The following is a 17,315-nucleotide window of genomic DNA, read 5'->3' as shown; positions in this document are numbered from 1 at the left end:
TGAGTAAATAAGAGAATTTTCATTTTTGGGTGAACTACAACCCTGAATATTGATGTGTCACTATACCAATAGAATTATGCCTTAACATATTTTTTAAAAATAATGAAATGGAACAATTAAATAAATGAGTCAAGGCCTCTTATAAATATGGCGCCTGGAGGCAGACCAGCTGTGTCCATCAAGTGTAAAATGGGAATCTTGTTTGGTGGGTATCTATTCAGCACTATTACTTCAATATGAAAAAGCAATGGTTTGCAGAAGTGTGTTAAGCAAAGCGTGTGCTTAAAGTGTCACTGAATCCCACTCTACTGATGGAACAAAATCACTGCAACTGCTATAGATTTACAGAGGCAATTTCGTCTAAGTGCTTTGGTCATCCTGCAGTATTGGCCAAATGGGAACATATGAGCTGCCCAATGGTCTGATTACCAGTCAATTTATCTATACTATCAACACATCCCCAGGAGCTCTCCTTCATTAAGATGTATCTTTTTGCATTATCAGCCACAAAGACAGTAAATAATTGAAATGCATTTCACTTTCACAGTAGTGATGGTGGTATTAGAAGTCAGAGTAACCTTTTTGAGCTTCAGAAAGCTGTATGTTTGAAATGGCATACTACCATAAACTGGGAAAATTTTAGAAACTTTTCACTCAGAAATTGCTAGTCAATTTCATAAACAATTCCGAAGTAATAGTAAGTATCCCAATCTCACGGCAATTCGTACATATTTTACGAGGTGGCTAATTCGTATGACCGCACTCGTACAAATTCATAAGATTTTTTCTAAATCGTACGTATTTTACGAGTTGCCAATTCGTATAAATTTGTACAAATGACCTACACCTAACCCCGCTCCTAAACCTACCTGTCACTGGGGTTTAGACAAATCGTACAAAATAGTACGAGTGAGGTCGTACGAATTAGCCACCTCGTAAAATACGTACGAATTGCCGTGAGATAGCGTTGTAAGTATTGGTAACACATTAAATTAAATGCACAATTTTGAAAAAAACAGATATAGGATTTTCTTGTAAACATACTCCAACAGTCTTTACTTTAAAAAAAAAAAAATTTTTAAAATGAGATTTTTTTGGCATAAACAGCATGCATATTTTCTATGTAGCTTACATGAAATACTCAGATGTCTTACAATGTAAGAAACAACTCCATAGGAAAACAGGTTATGGCCTGTCAGAAAATTACCACTACATTTTCTGTTAAAATTACAGACATTTCCTTCAACCGTAAAACACTACTAAGCGCAATGCGAAATTCAATATTTTCTTACTAAATTTTGTACTGCATTCCCACTGCTCCGGGTGTGTGTTCACGGTGTGTGTGTTCACTGCTGTGTGTGTGCACGTTGGATGGGTTAAATGCAGAGCACGAATTCCGAGTATGGGTCACCATACTTGGCCGTATGTCACTTCACTTTCACCTAAAATGTGCAGTATACAAAAAGAGAACACTGTATCTCATGATGCAATGTGCTCAACTAGATTTTGATCAACTAGATCAAACTAGAACTTTTGGGCTGCGTCCGAAATCACTCTCCGAGTAGCTACTTCTTTTGAATAGGTAATTACTTTTGAAAAAGCTAAAAGTTATATTGCATTCTATATATGAATATATATATGAATGTGTATGAATGCAATCTGAACGCATGTCATGTGAACTACCAGTCACTTCACTGCCATTCACAACTCTCTCCCATGGCTTCATGATGGGACAATAACATGCCCACCAGATGCACACTTCAGAATCTAGCCAGAATAAATAGCAGGACCTTCAAGTACATTTGACTTACCGTTTTTTTGAATACTGTGAATTTGGACATATGTAGAAGGAACATATGTGATTTTGAATGCAGTTTGAATGACGTTTTATACTATTGTGCTAATTAAGTTGATTATCTGAACGTGCTCCACCCAAACTTTGTTAATAAAACATCATTTAACAAAATTTGTACCCATCTGAAGTGCAACACCAGGTGAGCTACCAAGCAAGTTTACTGTATCAGAAATGCCATGCATCTGCATCTGGTTATATGACGTAAATTTCAAAATGTATTCATTTACAAATCATGCACTAGGGTAATTTGTAGTCATAACATATTATTGTGCACGGACCCATACAAAAATGAACCTTTATTCATCTACCCCTCTGATATGAACAGCAATAAAAGTTGTTGGTGTTTTAATGTTAATGGTAAATTGTGTGTATAAGTATGTTTTTTTGGGTTTTCAATGGGCCTATGTTGCATTAAACATGTTATTGTTGCAGTATGCTTGTATTCTATTCAAAACACAGCTGATGTCTTTTTACAAACCAAACTTCCCAAAATGCTTCAGTGAAGATTCAAACTAATTTCACAAACTGACATTCATTCAGTGTTGGCCTGTCACTTCAAGACTGCTGAGTAAGTTTGCGTGATTGAGCTGAGCGTGGGACCGTGAGTGACAGTTATTGAGCTGATGAGCCGTGAGACGTCTGTATGGGAACATGTTATTGATTTTCACAACGCTGGACGAAGTTCGAGGCTTTCCCATAGTGTCCCAGCTGCCCCTTTGGGGATTTTGACTGACCCGGTAAAGAAAGAGTCTGCGGAGGTGCTAGGACCAGCAGACCCCCCCACTTTGTATGCCACATGCTTCGTATATCCATAGGCTCATGGCAGACCCCCCACTAGGCATGGGATAAAGTGGCTTAATCAAAGTTGTCCAGGGGGGAAAATGGCCCCACCTTTTCTGAATAAATGTTTGGGCCCGGACTAGTTGTATTGTGTGCCCTCGACCCCCCACCCCCGCCACACCCTGCTGCCCTGCTCCTCAGACCTTTGACCCAGCAGTGAAAAGTTAGTTGGGATGTTGGTGAACTCTCTCAGGGTTGGCTGTGCTGAAGGCGCTGGGAAAGTGCCCTCCGAGGGCTAGGGGTTGGAGGGGTAGGTGTGGGTACCACAAAACTCCCTTTGACCCAAGTCTCCAGACCAGGTCTGAACACAGCGCTAATTTAATTGTTACAGGCAATGCTACTGGCCAATGACAGCAGAGCCACTTGAAAGCCTCTGAAATCAGTTTAGCTCAATGTCAGCCATATTCCATTTACTCTCTCAGCGCCTTTATCTCTTTGTTCTTTGTAGGCTGTTTTCTTTTCTGATTATGCCCTCCAAGGTTTTGCTCTTTAGCAGCATCTCCTCACTGAGCTTCTCGTTTTCACTGGATCTCTCTGTGAGGAGCATCTCAACATTCATAAAGACAAGAACTCAATAGTGTGGATGGCCACTGATCAATTTTACATGCCTATGCAGATAAACAATCAGTAAAAGTTGGAAACAATATGGAGTTTTTTTGAAGTGCTTGCGTTGAGTTAAACCACAGCCGCATCTTTTATTTTACAAACCTGTGAAATATTTGTTAAAGTTTTATGCCATGTCATCTGTAGGTTGTCCAAAACTTTTAATATCTATCTTTTAATGTCAAACCAATGGAGACACGTCATGTTAAAATGCCAGCTGGTTCATTTGTGAAACAAGCTCAACAAGTCCCTCTTGTGGATGTTCACTGTAGGCAAACGTTGAACGAAAGAAGCAGCTAGAACTTTTGTAAAATATGAACTCTTTCCATCTAATAAGATACATATATGTTTTGTTTGAAGTGTATTTGTTAATGTACGATAGCATGTTTATGTTGATACACTGATGATGTGGTTTCAGTTTATCACTTTATCAAACGGATATTTCTTAATTTTGTCCTTCCAGGCAGAATGTAAATGAATAAACGTTAAGGAATTATCAATGTACTCTGGGAATTCGGACTAAACATGACAACATTCCATCGTAAAGGTTCAACAATCTCTGCTGTGATTTAATTCGACAGAAAAATCGCTAAAATGGCAGTGGTTCAGGACTCTTTCTTTGGTTGCCACAAAAACGAGAAAAAAGAAAGTCAGTGTTGCTGTGTGACGAAAAACCCCAAATGAACGCCAGCATACTGCCCTGAAACATTTTGGCTAGTGAAACAATGTAGCGAAAACATTAACGCTACATTTAACATTCTAAAAGGTAACAGTTGGGCTTCAGAAAAAAAACGTCGATGTGTTCCGGTGAAACATTCTAAATCACAGTCAATGTAAACGTTACAGTGAACACAAAATGTAGCAGTTCGAAGAACAAATCCTCACACGGAAGTTGTAACCCAAACCCAGCTAACAGAACACGTTGGCTCCTCCGGGGGGAACGGAGATTTTGAGGGGGAGTGTGAAGTTTAGGGAAGAGCCCTCTTAACTACAGCTGCTGACGCGGATGGGACTGTTTGTGCAACGACGCAGCGGACCACCGAAATCCAGCCATGTTATCTTGGATCATAAGTGTTTGTACCATTCTTGCGGTATCACAGTGTTACTTTACAGAGGAAAATTACACCGAAGAGTCAAAGATGCAGCCGCCCACGTTCGTTATAGCTATAATAGCTCGGAACGCCGCTCATTCTTTACCCTACTACCTCGGAGCTCTCGAGAGATTAAACTATCCCAAACAGCGCATCTCTATCTGGTAGGTGACTTCCTTCTCTGCCGTTTAAGCTTGTTGATGATCTTTCTTATTATTTGTAGATGTCAAAAGGTCAATCTTATTCGCATTCAATCACCTCCTCCCCATGACTTTTTCAGACTTTCTCCCAAAATCAAACCCCTTCCCCCAACTAATAACGTTCGGGATGTATGTTTTTTTTATTTATGCACTTTATTTTCATTTCTACAGCGTACTATTTAGAAAATAAACTGGGTAAAAAGGATGTAGTGCATGGTTAGGTAGTTTTAAATGTTTTTTTTTCAGATTAAAATGGACATGATAAGTCTAATGCTACACTGCAAACAGGAAAAATAGTTATGACATGTTCGTTCTTGTAGTTAATTTGTATTACTTAGTATTTAGGTCACTGACAAATAAGAGCAGCCAAGTTTAAAACATCTTTTAAAGTTTACTTAAAACGTCATGTGGTGTAACTATCAAGAAATGCCGTATTTTCCTTATACCTTAAATAAATCAGCGCACACATCATAAGCATTTGTATTTCCAAAAAGTTTAGATATTTTATAGACATGCAATGTATTTGTACAAACATCATGAATTATAATTATATATCATTGCATTTTTGGGGAGCTGCGCCACTTGACATTTTATGACCTGGAATAACTTTGCCTTGTCTTTAAAAGTTCCCTGTAATGAGGGTCTTCACAGGTCCACTCTATGATATTACTTCCAGTTGCTTTTTCCTGCATGTTTATGAATGGTGGTTGCACCACATGTCTTCATAGAAAACAGATAAATGTAAATGCTCACATACTTACTTACTTATATGCACTGTATCATAAAGCATGGCCAAAGACGTACAATCTATTGAGTGGCTTGTATGTGTTCAGGTGGATGCAGTTTACTGACACTAACATCACTACTGTACCTAATTCCTGTCTCTCTGTTTGTTTCTTTTAGGGCAGCGACAGACCACAACACTGACAACACGACAGCAATCCTGCGAGAATGGCTCACTGTCATGCAAACACAATATCACTATATTGAGTGGAGACCTTCAGATAAACCCACGTGAGATGATCATCACACAACATGATACTTTGTCCTGTTAAATCTGTACTTTTAAAAATGTATTTTTTTTTCACATTTTTGAAATTTAGGTGCTACCACTGAAGTTTGAATTGGTTTATTTTATCTGCACAGGTCCTATGTAGGTGAGCTGGGGCCCAAGCACTGGACTAACGGCCGCTATGAGTATGTTATGAAGCTCAAACAGGCAGCGCTGAACTTTGCCAAGAAACGCTGGGCTGACTACATTCTGGTAAGACCCAGTTAGAGCATATACTCCCCAATTTTGGATCACACATGCTCAAATATATATACCAGGAGTATTTAAAAAATTCAACCAGGTCAAAATACTTCAAAGATCCTACTGGGGTCATAAATATGAATTGTGGAATTATTTTTGCTCATATCATGCCAATGTGTTTTATATTTCTTAATATCATGACTATTAAATTATATCATTAGGATTGTGTTGTCAGGTGTCATTCTTTGTGTTTATTTCCTCATCTGCAGTATTCAGACACAGACAACATTTTGACTAACCCGGACACACTGCATCTACTGATGGCGGAAAACAAGTCAGTCATTGCCCCAATGCTGGATTCACAGTCAGCGTACTCCAACTTCTGGTGTGGCATCACTCCACAGGTACAGTGCAATGAATTTCCAGTTTGGACGTGTCTATGAGTGTGTAATGTATACATGTGTATGTTCTAACAATGCAATGAGTGATAGCTATCATTTCATCTTGCAATACGCCACATCAATAAAGTGGCCATATCTGCTTTCACTGTTACTGTATAATATTAACAGCACTGGAGAAACTACTTTAAAGTGTATCTTCTCCACTTATAGACTACTGGTTATTTAAATTACTCAAGCTAATGACTGTAGTTTAATTAGTTGTGACGATAGTAACTAACTTCATTGTGTGTGTGTGTGTGTGATACTACTGTTCAAAAGTTAGTTTTTTTTTTAAAGAAATGTATACTTTTATTTATTAAAGATGCATGAATTTATCAGAAATGTCAGCTATTAATAGTCAAGCCATTTATATTCCAAGAAAAGATTTGTTTCAAATAAATGTTGTTCATTTGAACCCTCAAAGGACATCATCCTTCATCAAAGGACAGTAAAAAATATATAATTTAAACATTAACATCAATTAATACATTGATAATAATAATTTTTTGAGCATGAAATCAGCATATTAGAATGATTTCTGAAGGAAGATGTGACACTGAAGACTGAAGTAATGATGCTTAAAATTCAGCTTTGCATCACAGAAATACATTACATTTTAAAATGTATTCAAACAGATATCAGTTATTTAAAATTGTAATAATATTTTACAATATTATTGTATTTTTCGTCAAATTAATGCAGCATTTGGGGAGCATAAGAGACTTCTTTACAACCCCAAACATTTCAATAATAGTTTATATATACAGCATAAAAGTAAAGATTTATTTTTGCAGTAATTTAAATAATTTACATAAATATTTACCTACATTACAGCATTCACCAAATATGTAACTAAATATTTTGCTACATAAAGACATGAAATGTTGCATTGGATCTTCTGCATGGAAAACTGACTCTGTGATTAATTTTTAATGGGTTAGTTTGCATGAATTGTCCAAACAAACTGAATCATTAATCACATTTCACAAAGCACACTAAAGCTCTGTGCATAAAAAGTGTGACAAACAATTTCTCAATTCAGTTTAAGTGAATATCTCCTAAGAAATACCACATCACATTTGAGGATAATAGTTAATTATAGGTCTGTTTAGTTTAGGGTCTGTTTGCTCCTTTGGCTGTGTTGTTCAGTTTTTTTTTGTGTGTCTGTCTCAGGGATACTATCGTCGTACTGCTGAGTACTTCCCCACAAAGCAGCGTCAAAGGCTTGGCTGCTATCCCACGCCAATGGTCCACTCCACTATTCTGTTGGACCTGCGCAAAGGCGGCACCAAGAAAGTGTCCTTTCATCCCCCTCACAAAGACTACTCCTGGCCCTTTGACGACATCATCGTTTTTGCCTTCTCCTGCCGAATATCAGGTATGGCGCCCCCTTCTGGACGACCCCAGCGTATCTCATTTATCTTACACAATATGATGAGTTTAACATTTGGATTTAGTTTGGAGGGATTGAGGGAAAAATTCTTCCCTGTGTCCAGCTGACTGTAACATTTTTTTAGGATTGACAGTCAAATAGCTTTGGAAAGAGATGGACTGAGTAAAATTTCTGACATTATCTATCAGATATAATTAATTCTTAATTTATCTGATATAATTCACAGAGGTTCAGATGTATCTGTGCAACAAGGAGCGTTATGGGTATCTGAACGTACCTGCAAAGCCTCATCAGACCGTGGAAGATGATCGAATCAATTTTGTCCACCTTTACCTGGAATCTTTGAGTGAGTAACACTGACATTTAGATTTTTTTAAATTAAATTAAATTATACTTTGGCCCGGTTTCACAGACAGGGCTTAGACTAAACCAGGATTAGGCCATAGTTCAATTAGGACATTTAAGTCATTTTTATAAACGTGCCTTAGAAAAAAAAAACAAAAAAGCATACTGGTGTGCATCTAAAGACAAAACAAAGGCACTGATATATTTTAAGATCAGTCAGAGCAAGTTTCTTTCAGTTGAAACATTTTAGTCTAGGACTAGGCTTAAGCCTTGTTTGTGAAACCTGGGATTTATGACCTTTTTGGGTCTTTTAAAGTTTTGGTTACCTGGACTTTAAATAGAGCGATAAAAATTAAAAATTGTCATTTGTGTTTCAAAGATTAGCTAACAACATGAGGGTGAATAAATAATGACAGAATTTTTATTTTTGAGTGATCTACCTTGAAATACATTTTTATAAAGTGCACCTTTTAATAATGTCATATTGAGCATTTTACTTTATATAAGTAAAATATAAGTTTATTTTAATATTTTTGTCATGCTTTGAAGAAATACACTTTAGAAGTACAATTTATTTTGATGTGTTGACTAACATACTAAAGCACATGCTATAATATGACTATAATTTGAGCTGTAGTGTGTTATGTAATATTACATTTACAGTAAATATATTTTAAATGTATTCATTTGCACCTTTATCAATACATGTGCGTAATTACAAATTTATGTAAATATATGACATATACATTTCAATAGAAATGACTTTAAAGTATATTTTAGACTGTAGAAGTACAATAGTACAGTACATTGACAGTAGAAGACAATAGAAGTAATTATGAAACTCTATATAAATATGTACATAGGTCCTACATAAGTGGGTCAAAAAACACTTCAAATTTCAGCTAACTGAATTTAATATAAATTTAAGCTGTAAAACATTTTAATTTAATTGTAACAAACATGCAGTTGAGTGTCTGAAAACATTACATTCTATTTGCATATTAGAGAAATCTTTTAAATTACATTATTTCAAAAATTAGTACACATTTGAAATTATGCAAAAGTGTATTTCTTTTTCACAAGGGAAAAAATGAGGGAAATTATTAGATGAACATTATGATATGAAATTGAAGTCACAAATGTGAGAGTCTTTTAAGCCTATTAAGTCAGATTATGAGATAAAATTTGCAGTGGTAACATATAAAGTCACTTTATGGGATATGAAGTTACAATAACAAGAGATATATATATATGTCAATTATGAGAAAAAGTAACATTAAACATGTAATTTAAAGGTAGGGACCTGCTTCCATAGCTATGAACTTCACAAAATCAGATGATAATGTAGCATAAAATGTCCTAAAGAGCTTCTTGTGTGATTCAGTCTTTTGAACCCCACTGTATGTGAAGATTGAACTAATCTGGTGCTAATTAGTGATTAGCTCCTTAATCGAACAGAATCATTGTCAAGGATTTGTGTCCTAACTGAAGTCATTTCTCCCACAGTCCATGGGCCGCCAATGTACTTGTCTCGCTATGTCCACGTTCCTCCCAAACAGTCTGATCTCATGGGCTTTGATGAGGTAAAGTTGAGTACATACTCTGTATTTTACCATTGCTTTGAGTGAAACATTTAGCACGTGTGTTTGTTCACCTCAGATCTACTTGATAAACCTGCGCAGACGTCAAGACCGCAGGGACAGGATCTTATGGTCGCTGTATGAGCTAGAGATTGATGCCAAAGTTGTGGATGCTGTAGATGGAGCGTAAGTACAGACATGTACTCCTAAGAAGCATCTTTATTCATTCTATCTTTATATCTACAGATCATGATAAGAGCAATAATTTAGTTTTTCCGCTGGTGTGTGCATGCAGAGCTCTGAACAGCAGCGATATTAAGATTCTAGGTGTCGACCTCTTACCTGGTTACTATGACCCTTTCTCTGGCCGCACACTGACCAAGGGAGAGGTGGGCTGCTTCCTTAGCCACTACTACATCTGGAAAGAGGTCAGTGGCCCCTAAAACTATTTAAAGTGCCCCTGTTATGAATTTTTGAAAATGACCTTTCATGCAGTGTGTAACACAGCTCTAAGTGAATGAAAACATCCTGCAACGTTTTAAATATGAAAGTGCACCGTGTATAAAGTTATTGTCTCTCAAGTCTATCTGAATCATTGAAACGAGTTCCCAAGCCGTTTCATGTTGACATCAACATGAAACATTAGCATATTGCCCGCCCACTTGTTGCGCGCGCAGACCTGGGAAAACTTGATTTTCATGTTGGTCTGAATGAAAATGCAAATTCATTCTTTTCCACTAGAGATGAAACGTATGAAAATGTCTTATCACCAAAAGTTATAGAGACCAAAATTATCACGGTATTGTTCAAATGTGCTGGAGATGTTCAAAAAGTAATGACTCATAAATCACTTCAAGCTTTAAACAAATAAAATGACTTTTTGTATGCATAATCACTAAAACAATAACATTACCAATGATGTTTGGATTTTAAATGACAATTTGACTGACACCAGTTTAATAGCATGTTCAAATATTTCATGTAAATGTTCAAATAAAGCTTCGAAAAAGTTTCATAAAAAGGTAAACCTCACATTTCAGCCTTTAAATAAAGAAACGCGTTAAGTCGAAATGATATTTGATTAATAAAAGATTATATGTTTTTTATCTGCTCCATAAATCATTCTAGATAACGGCTGTACACAAAGCCGCACTGCGCTCACAAACACTGCTTTAAATGAAATCGACCAATCACCGCAGATTAGCGTCAGGCAAGGGAGGGGTTTGGAAAAATTAATCGTTGAGTGAATCGTTTGGGAGTCATTGAGCAAATAAGGTAAAAATAAATGCATATTATAAGAAAATTAAGTGTTTTTTGACCTTGCATCCATGTCAACCTGTTTTTGGGGACTCCCAAAACCAAAATATGAACCTTTCATAACCTCATAATAGGGGCAATTTAAATAAATGCCACCTTGTTTGATATTTTGTTATCGGTAACTCTTTTAACAATAAGGTTCTATTAGCTGACGTGGGTTAATGCATTCACTAAGATTAACTAACAATGAACAATACATTTATTACAGTATTTATTCATTTTTGTTAATTTTAGTTCATAAAAATACAACTGTTTATTGTTAATGTTAGTTGAGAGTTATTAAATAATATTAACAGATACAACTTTTAATAATGTATTACTAAATGTTGAAATTAGCATGCACTAAGATTAATAAGTGCGTTAGAAGTATTTTTCATTGTCCATGTTAACAAATGGAGTCTTTTAAGTTCTAAAAAAGAACTTAAGAAATATATTGAATTCTAATGCTGAGATATTTGTTGCTCATAGATGGTAGATATGCAGCTAGATAAGGCACTGATCTTTGAGGATGACGTGCGTTTCCAAGCCAACTTTAAACGTCGCCTGATGCGGCTGATGGAGGAGGTGGAGCAGGTGGAGCTGGACTGGGACATCATGTGAGTGACGCCTGTCTGTCATACGGTTGCCGTGGTAACTTGAAGAAACCAGAATCCGAATATTGCTTTAGCTGCAGTTATAAGGAAGACTTTTTTAAATTCTTATTTAAAATATGCATGTGTAATCCAACCGTAAAACTCCTCACAGATATAGCTCCCCCATCAGGTGTCTTTAACTGTTGTGGTGATCTGTTGCAGATACCTGGGCAGGAAGAAGGTGAACCTTGAAGAGGAAGTTGCAGTGGAGAATGTGAGGAACCTGGTGTACGCTGATTACTCCTACTGGACGCTGTCTTATGCCATCTCTCTTCAGGGAGCTCAGAAGCTCCTCAACGCCGAACCGATATCCAAGATGCTTCCTGTGGATGAGTTTCTACCCATCATGTATGACAAGCACCCCAAGTGAGTAAGACAGTATTCAGGCCTAAACAAATTTTAAAGGAGTAGTTCACCCATAAATGAAAATGTACTCACCCTCAGGCCAAGATGAGATGAGTTTGTTTCTTCATCAGATTTGGAGAAATGTAGCATTACATCACTTGCCCACCAATGGATCCCCTGCAGTGAATGGGTGCCGTCAGAATGAGAGTCCAAACAGCTGATAAAAACATCTCAATCCACACCACTCCAGTCCATCAATTAATGTGGAGTGAAAAGTTACGTGTTTGTAACAAATCCATCATTAAGACGTTTTAACTTCAAACTGTTGCTTCTAAAATACAAGTCCTCTATTCATTTTATTGCTTTCTCCAGTGAAAAAGTCGTCTCGTCTGAATCAGGAAAGAAATCTGCACAGATCAAGCACCGTTTACAAACAAAAACAGTTGTAAAGAAATATGGCGGTAAATTTTGATGTGAAAGACAACAGGGGATGGATTTTTTTCACAGGAAATATTATATTATGGACGATATTTTAGCCAGAAGTATGGAAGCTTGTTTCTGCCACTGAATAAAAAATAAAAAAAGGTTATTGCCACTTTTTATCTCACAATTCTGACTTTTTCACAGAATTGTGAGATATAAACTTGCAATTACGAGTTATAAAGTCAGAAGTGCGAGATAAAAACTCACAATTCGGACTTTTTTTAGATATAAAGAATTGTGAGATACAAACGTAAAAAACATAAACTAAAAGTTAAAGTCCAGTTTTGAGGGAGGGAGGGGAAGAAAGAACAATTCTGAGAAAAAACGTCAGAATTGTGAGATAAAAAGTGGGTTTTTAATTTTTTATTCAGTGGCGGAAACGGGCTTCCATACAGAAACGAGTCAAGCGATGACTTAAAAGTTAAAATGTCTTAATGACAGATTTGTTTCTTACAAAAATGCTTCTTTTCACTTCACAAGACATTAATTGATGAGCTGGAGTGGTCAGATCAGAGCAGCATTATTCAATCTTTCCAGCGATCGGGCGTGCTGCTGCTCCCCCGCTGACGGCTAACCCTTTAAACACCCTGCCCTGCCTCCCCCGTTACGCATTCCAGCGAAATAGCTACTTTATCCGGTGTTTGCGGCTTTGCTCTCCTTCCAGGTCTGACAAAGCCAAGGGCCCTCTGCCAGCTGGCCCAATACACACGTTTACCCTCAGCACATGAAATACCTCTTCAGGCTTCTACTGAAAGTTCATATTTTATTCATTTATTGGGGTAAATTTGAGCAGCACGAGCCCTAAAGTGATTCGCCATCTGATTCTGGATCCAAAAGAGACATTAACTAGATAAGAGGTGACCTCTTTCCTTTGAAAGGTTGTAATGCAAGCATCTCTAGTACTTTTTAAAATTGGGATAAAATGAGAATTTATAGAATTATAGAATTTATAGACTGACACAGGAATATATTTAGTTCCCAGTTATAATATATATATTATATTCTACTGAGGAGTAGGAGATTTTAAACATTAGGATAAAATATGTATATATGTAAATACATATAATATAAGTATTATCATAGCACTCATTGCCTGGTAATTATTATATAATTGCTTGCACTTATGGCCAGGTTTTTGTTTTAAATCAGGATAAAATATGGATTTAAATAATAATAATAATAAAGTAGGATACAATTATTTATAGATACACAAACAAACACAGGTTTATTATAGTATAATTTCTTTTATTTGTTTGCTTTTATTTTATAGTATTGTACGTATGTATATTTATATTGCTTGTACTTGGGAATAAAATATGGCATTATATTATATTATTGCTTACACTTATGGTTAGGGATTTTTTTAAATATTATATAGTATAATCACCATAATATTGTATTTTATGTACATGGTGACATCACATGAAGATATTTGTACCATATTGTCTAAACCCTATTATCATTAGAGCTTAAGTAAAGGGTTTTATTTTGGTGTTTTCTCTCAATAGTGAGGACTACAAATCCCATTTTCCCAATCGGAATCTGATGGCGTATTCCACACACCCCCTTCTGGTGCAGCCCTGCCATTACGCTGGGGACCCGGAGTGGGTGAGCGACACAGAGACGTCTACGCTGTGGGATGACGACAATGTGCCCACGGACTGGAGAGGCTCGCATAAAACTCTCAAGGGTTCTCAGCCACCGGCCGGCCTGCAGAGCGCCACCTACAAGGATGAGCTGTGAAGTGCAGCCCCAAAATGGCATGAATGGGCATTTTCAAAGAGCAGAGGGATTAGGAGGAGTGAGCAGCTCTTTATAAGGGCAAATGTCACTCATCATGGAGATCTCAAAACTGTGGAAGAGATGAGGGAGACTTGGGACCAATCCTTAGGAAGAGATTTTCCCTCTACAACAAAAAAAAATATTTTTTAATCAGTATTTTTCTTGTTTTCCATAAAAAAAAAATCTAAATATCGTTAACAAGATACATTTACTTACTTCATAAAATAAAAGATATTATGAATTTAAGTTTAATAATTTAATAGTATTTAATATTAATTTAATGTTTTCAAGCCAGCACAAGAGAAAATGAGAAAAATCAACATTAAAAACTGTAAAGGCAATAGGCTGTAATACATTTGATGACTCTTATATTTGACCACAATTCAAGAGGAAAAATGTTTGATATATTTGAGGAGGTTTTTGTCCATCTTTTGGTATGGATTAAGCAAATTTTGCATTTCTATTAGGTTAATTTTCTTTAACTACATAAAAAAAGACATTTGATGGTTTTTATGGAAGTGGTGCATTATAAATTTTATTACTGGAGTTTAAACAGTTGTCATAAAGAATATCATGCTCAGACAATCGAACAAACAGAGCTTAGTCTATATTAGAAATGGTGTGTGTGGAAGAAGACTTTTTTTTCTTTTTTTTGGTGCATTTTTGCTGTTCATGTGGAATTTCTCTGTTCCCATCATAATCATTTGTTCTTATTTATTTATCTTCCCTGTCTTATTCCCTTCTGTGTCTCTCCAAACTGAACAGCAGGACCAAATGAAATGACATAAGAGTTTTGGAAAATTTGGTTGTTTTTGAAAAAAAATAAAAATGTTTTTTGAAAAATTACAATGCTGGATGTATTTGATCTTCACAGACATTTTCTTCTTTTTTCTCTCAGACAGAGAATAAATACAGAGGCTAGAATACTAGTTAGGGCTAGAATATAATCATAAAGTGTTATATAATTCGACTAAGTTGATTTATCTACACACTCTGGGAAGTTATTTCACTTCATTTCCAGCAGGGACAATAAAGACGTTATGTCCAGCTGCTACCTCTGCTCTAGTTTCGTCATCAACTTTTGGTTACAAAAGTACAACATTTTGGTTTTCTAGAGTGCCCTTATTATTAAGGACTTTTTTCAAATGATTTGGTTGCACTTTATTTAAAGTGTCCTTTATACAGTGAAATACTGACTAATATTAATTAACCACATGCTATAAGGTTAGATTTAGGATTAGGGCTTGGTTTAGGGTTACTTGCATGTAATTATGCATAATTTATTGTTATTATAATAGTAAATGCATGCAACATGTGTAACAAGGACACCTTAAAATAAAGTGTTACCAATTATTTTTATTCACAAAAATATTTTTTATAAGAACATTAAACTACCATTAAAAATAAACATGAAATAAAATACAATAAATAAATATTTCAGATTGCTAAAGGCAACATTTGTCATTTTGGAAGTACTAGTTGGAAGTACTAAATTAACTAAAACTAAAACTTAATAAAAAAATATAGTTTAAAAGAGAACAATAGAAATGACAAAATAGCCAAAGAAAATTACTAAGACTTTAACTAAAATGGAATTGAAAACATAAAATTATAATGATACTAAAATAACACTGATGAGGGTGAATTTACAGTATATACAGTAGCTTGTATGCGAAGTTTACAAATGTTTGAAGTAGTTTGAAATAGTTGTTCTCAATCCGAGTGACCTTCCTGACATTATTTACAAGAGGCAATTCACATTTGATGAGATCGGAGTAAAATACACTTCTGAAGGTTTTCAGTTTCACATAAATTGTACGACGACAAGCACCACGGCAGTTTCTTCAGACATTAAGTACCAGACAGGAAACAATCAATACAACAATAAAGGTAAATAAATTAGTTTAAAAAAAATAAACACCAATTGCAGGATATGGAAGCTCTTACAGAGTCCTGAGTCACACATTACAGTAATACTGAGTTACTCGTTTATGATATAACCGTTTCTCTCACAATATTGAGGTGTTGATTGTGCAGATTAATGCATGATTAATTTAGATCAGTGCAGGGGTCACGTGACAGGTCACGTGTAAGTATAAGGGTTCAGCATCTGTAAGAGTGACTTTCTCAGCTGAAGGCATTTCCCCTCATGGCCCCAGTGAACCCTGTTTCATAAGAACAGCAAAACGGCACTGCGTCTAGATTCACATCTGAGCAGTTCATTCTCAAATGACACACAATCAATGGCTTTGCAATGATTATTGCAGAGAAACAGCAGTTTGAAATGTCTAATCAGATGGTTTCACTTGTCTGAGTAATGTCATGTCAATCTGTTAGCGTGTTATCCAATGTTCATAGACTAAAAACTGCTGAGACTTTTCAATAAATAATCTCCAGTGCCTTAAATATCATTTTACAACAGTTTGTGAGTATCTGAATGGACGCAGCAATATTGTGGGTGTTGTCACTGATAGGCTTCTGTCATTGCTTCATGCAGTGTGTTGTCATATTTCCCTGACCGGGGGGTGGGGCTCACTAAACCTCCTCTGATTGGTTGTCTCAGATAGACAAGGTGTCTGAAACAGAGTTTCTAAGCTCTTTTGAGCTTATAGTATATAGAAATAGGTCAGCCAATAATGGTCAAAGTTCATGGTATCTAGAAAACATTTTTGTTATTCTATCAGTGACTCAGTTTATTTCTGTGAAATTGTAAAACATTACATTAAAAACACCCAAAAGAACTAATTTTTTGTTAAATTAATCAAATTTGTATGCTTATTTGCATGCATACTGACACCAATTTTATACAGTATATTCATGTTTGTGTTTTATAATGTATGTTCGAAGTCTAGATCTTTCACCACATAGTTTTAAGAGTTATATCCTCCTGTAATGCTCAATTATGTTCTCAACATTTTCTAGGAGCAATGAAGCATCATATTATTCAGAATCCTAACAGTAGAGCAGATGTCTGAGATCAACCTTTCTGCTCTAATTGTGATCTGCACTGAGGGAAAACTAACAGCGGGGTCTTCACATGCCAAATATAAATGTATAAATCAGAATAAAGCTAACATCTATCTAGTCTATAACAATGCTTATATATAAATAAATAAATATTAGTGCCGTCAAATGATTAATAGCGATTAATCACATC

General features: G+C 35.8%; 1 protein-coding gene across 1 annotated transcript; it reads left to right on the top strand.

Annotated features, from left to right (window-relative positions):
- The first annotated feature begins 4,181 nt into the window (after nt 1-4,181).
- Nucleotides 4,182-14,331, top strand: LOC306864110 (procollagen galactosyltransferase 2-like). The gene is made up of 12 exons (XM_079407828.1): nt 4,182-4,553; nt 5,493-5,603; nt 5,736-5,853; nt 6,111-6,245; nt 7,455-7,659; nt 7,901-8,020; nt 9,526-9,602; nt 9,679-9,785; nt 9,895-10,027; nt 11,385-11,512; nt 11,711-11,914; nt 13,885-14,331. The coding sequence occupies exons 1-12, from the start codon at nt 4,351-4,353 to the stop codon at nt 14,117-14,119; spliced, it is 1,776 nt and encodes a 591-aa protein (XP_079263954.1). The 5' UTR covers nt 4,182-4,350; the 3' UTR covers nt 14,120-14,331.
- Nucleotides 14,332-17,315: the final 2,984 nt, after the last annotated feature.

The sequence above is a fragment of the Barbus barbus genome (genome assembly GCF_936440315.1).
Source record: "Barbus barbus genome assembly, chromosome: 45".
Lineage (NCBI taxonomy): Eukaryota > Metazoa > Chordata > Actinopteri > Cypriniformes > Cyprinidae > Barbus > Barbus barbus.
The sequence above is the reverse complement of the archived record's forward strand: the minus strand, read 5'-3'. Positions and strand labels throughout refer to the sequence as shown.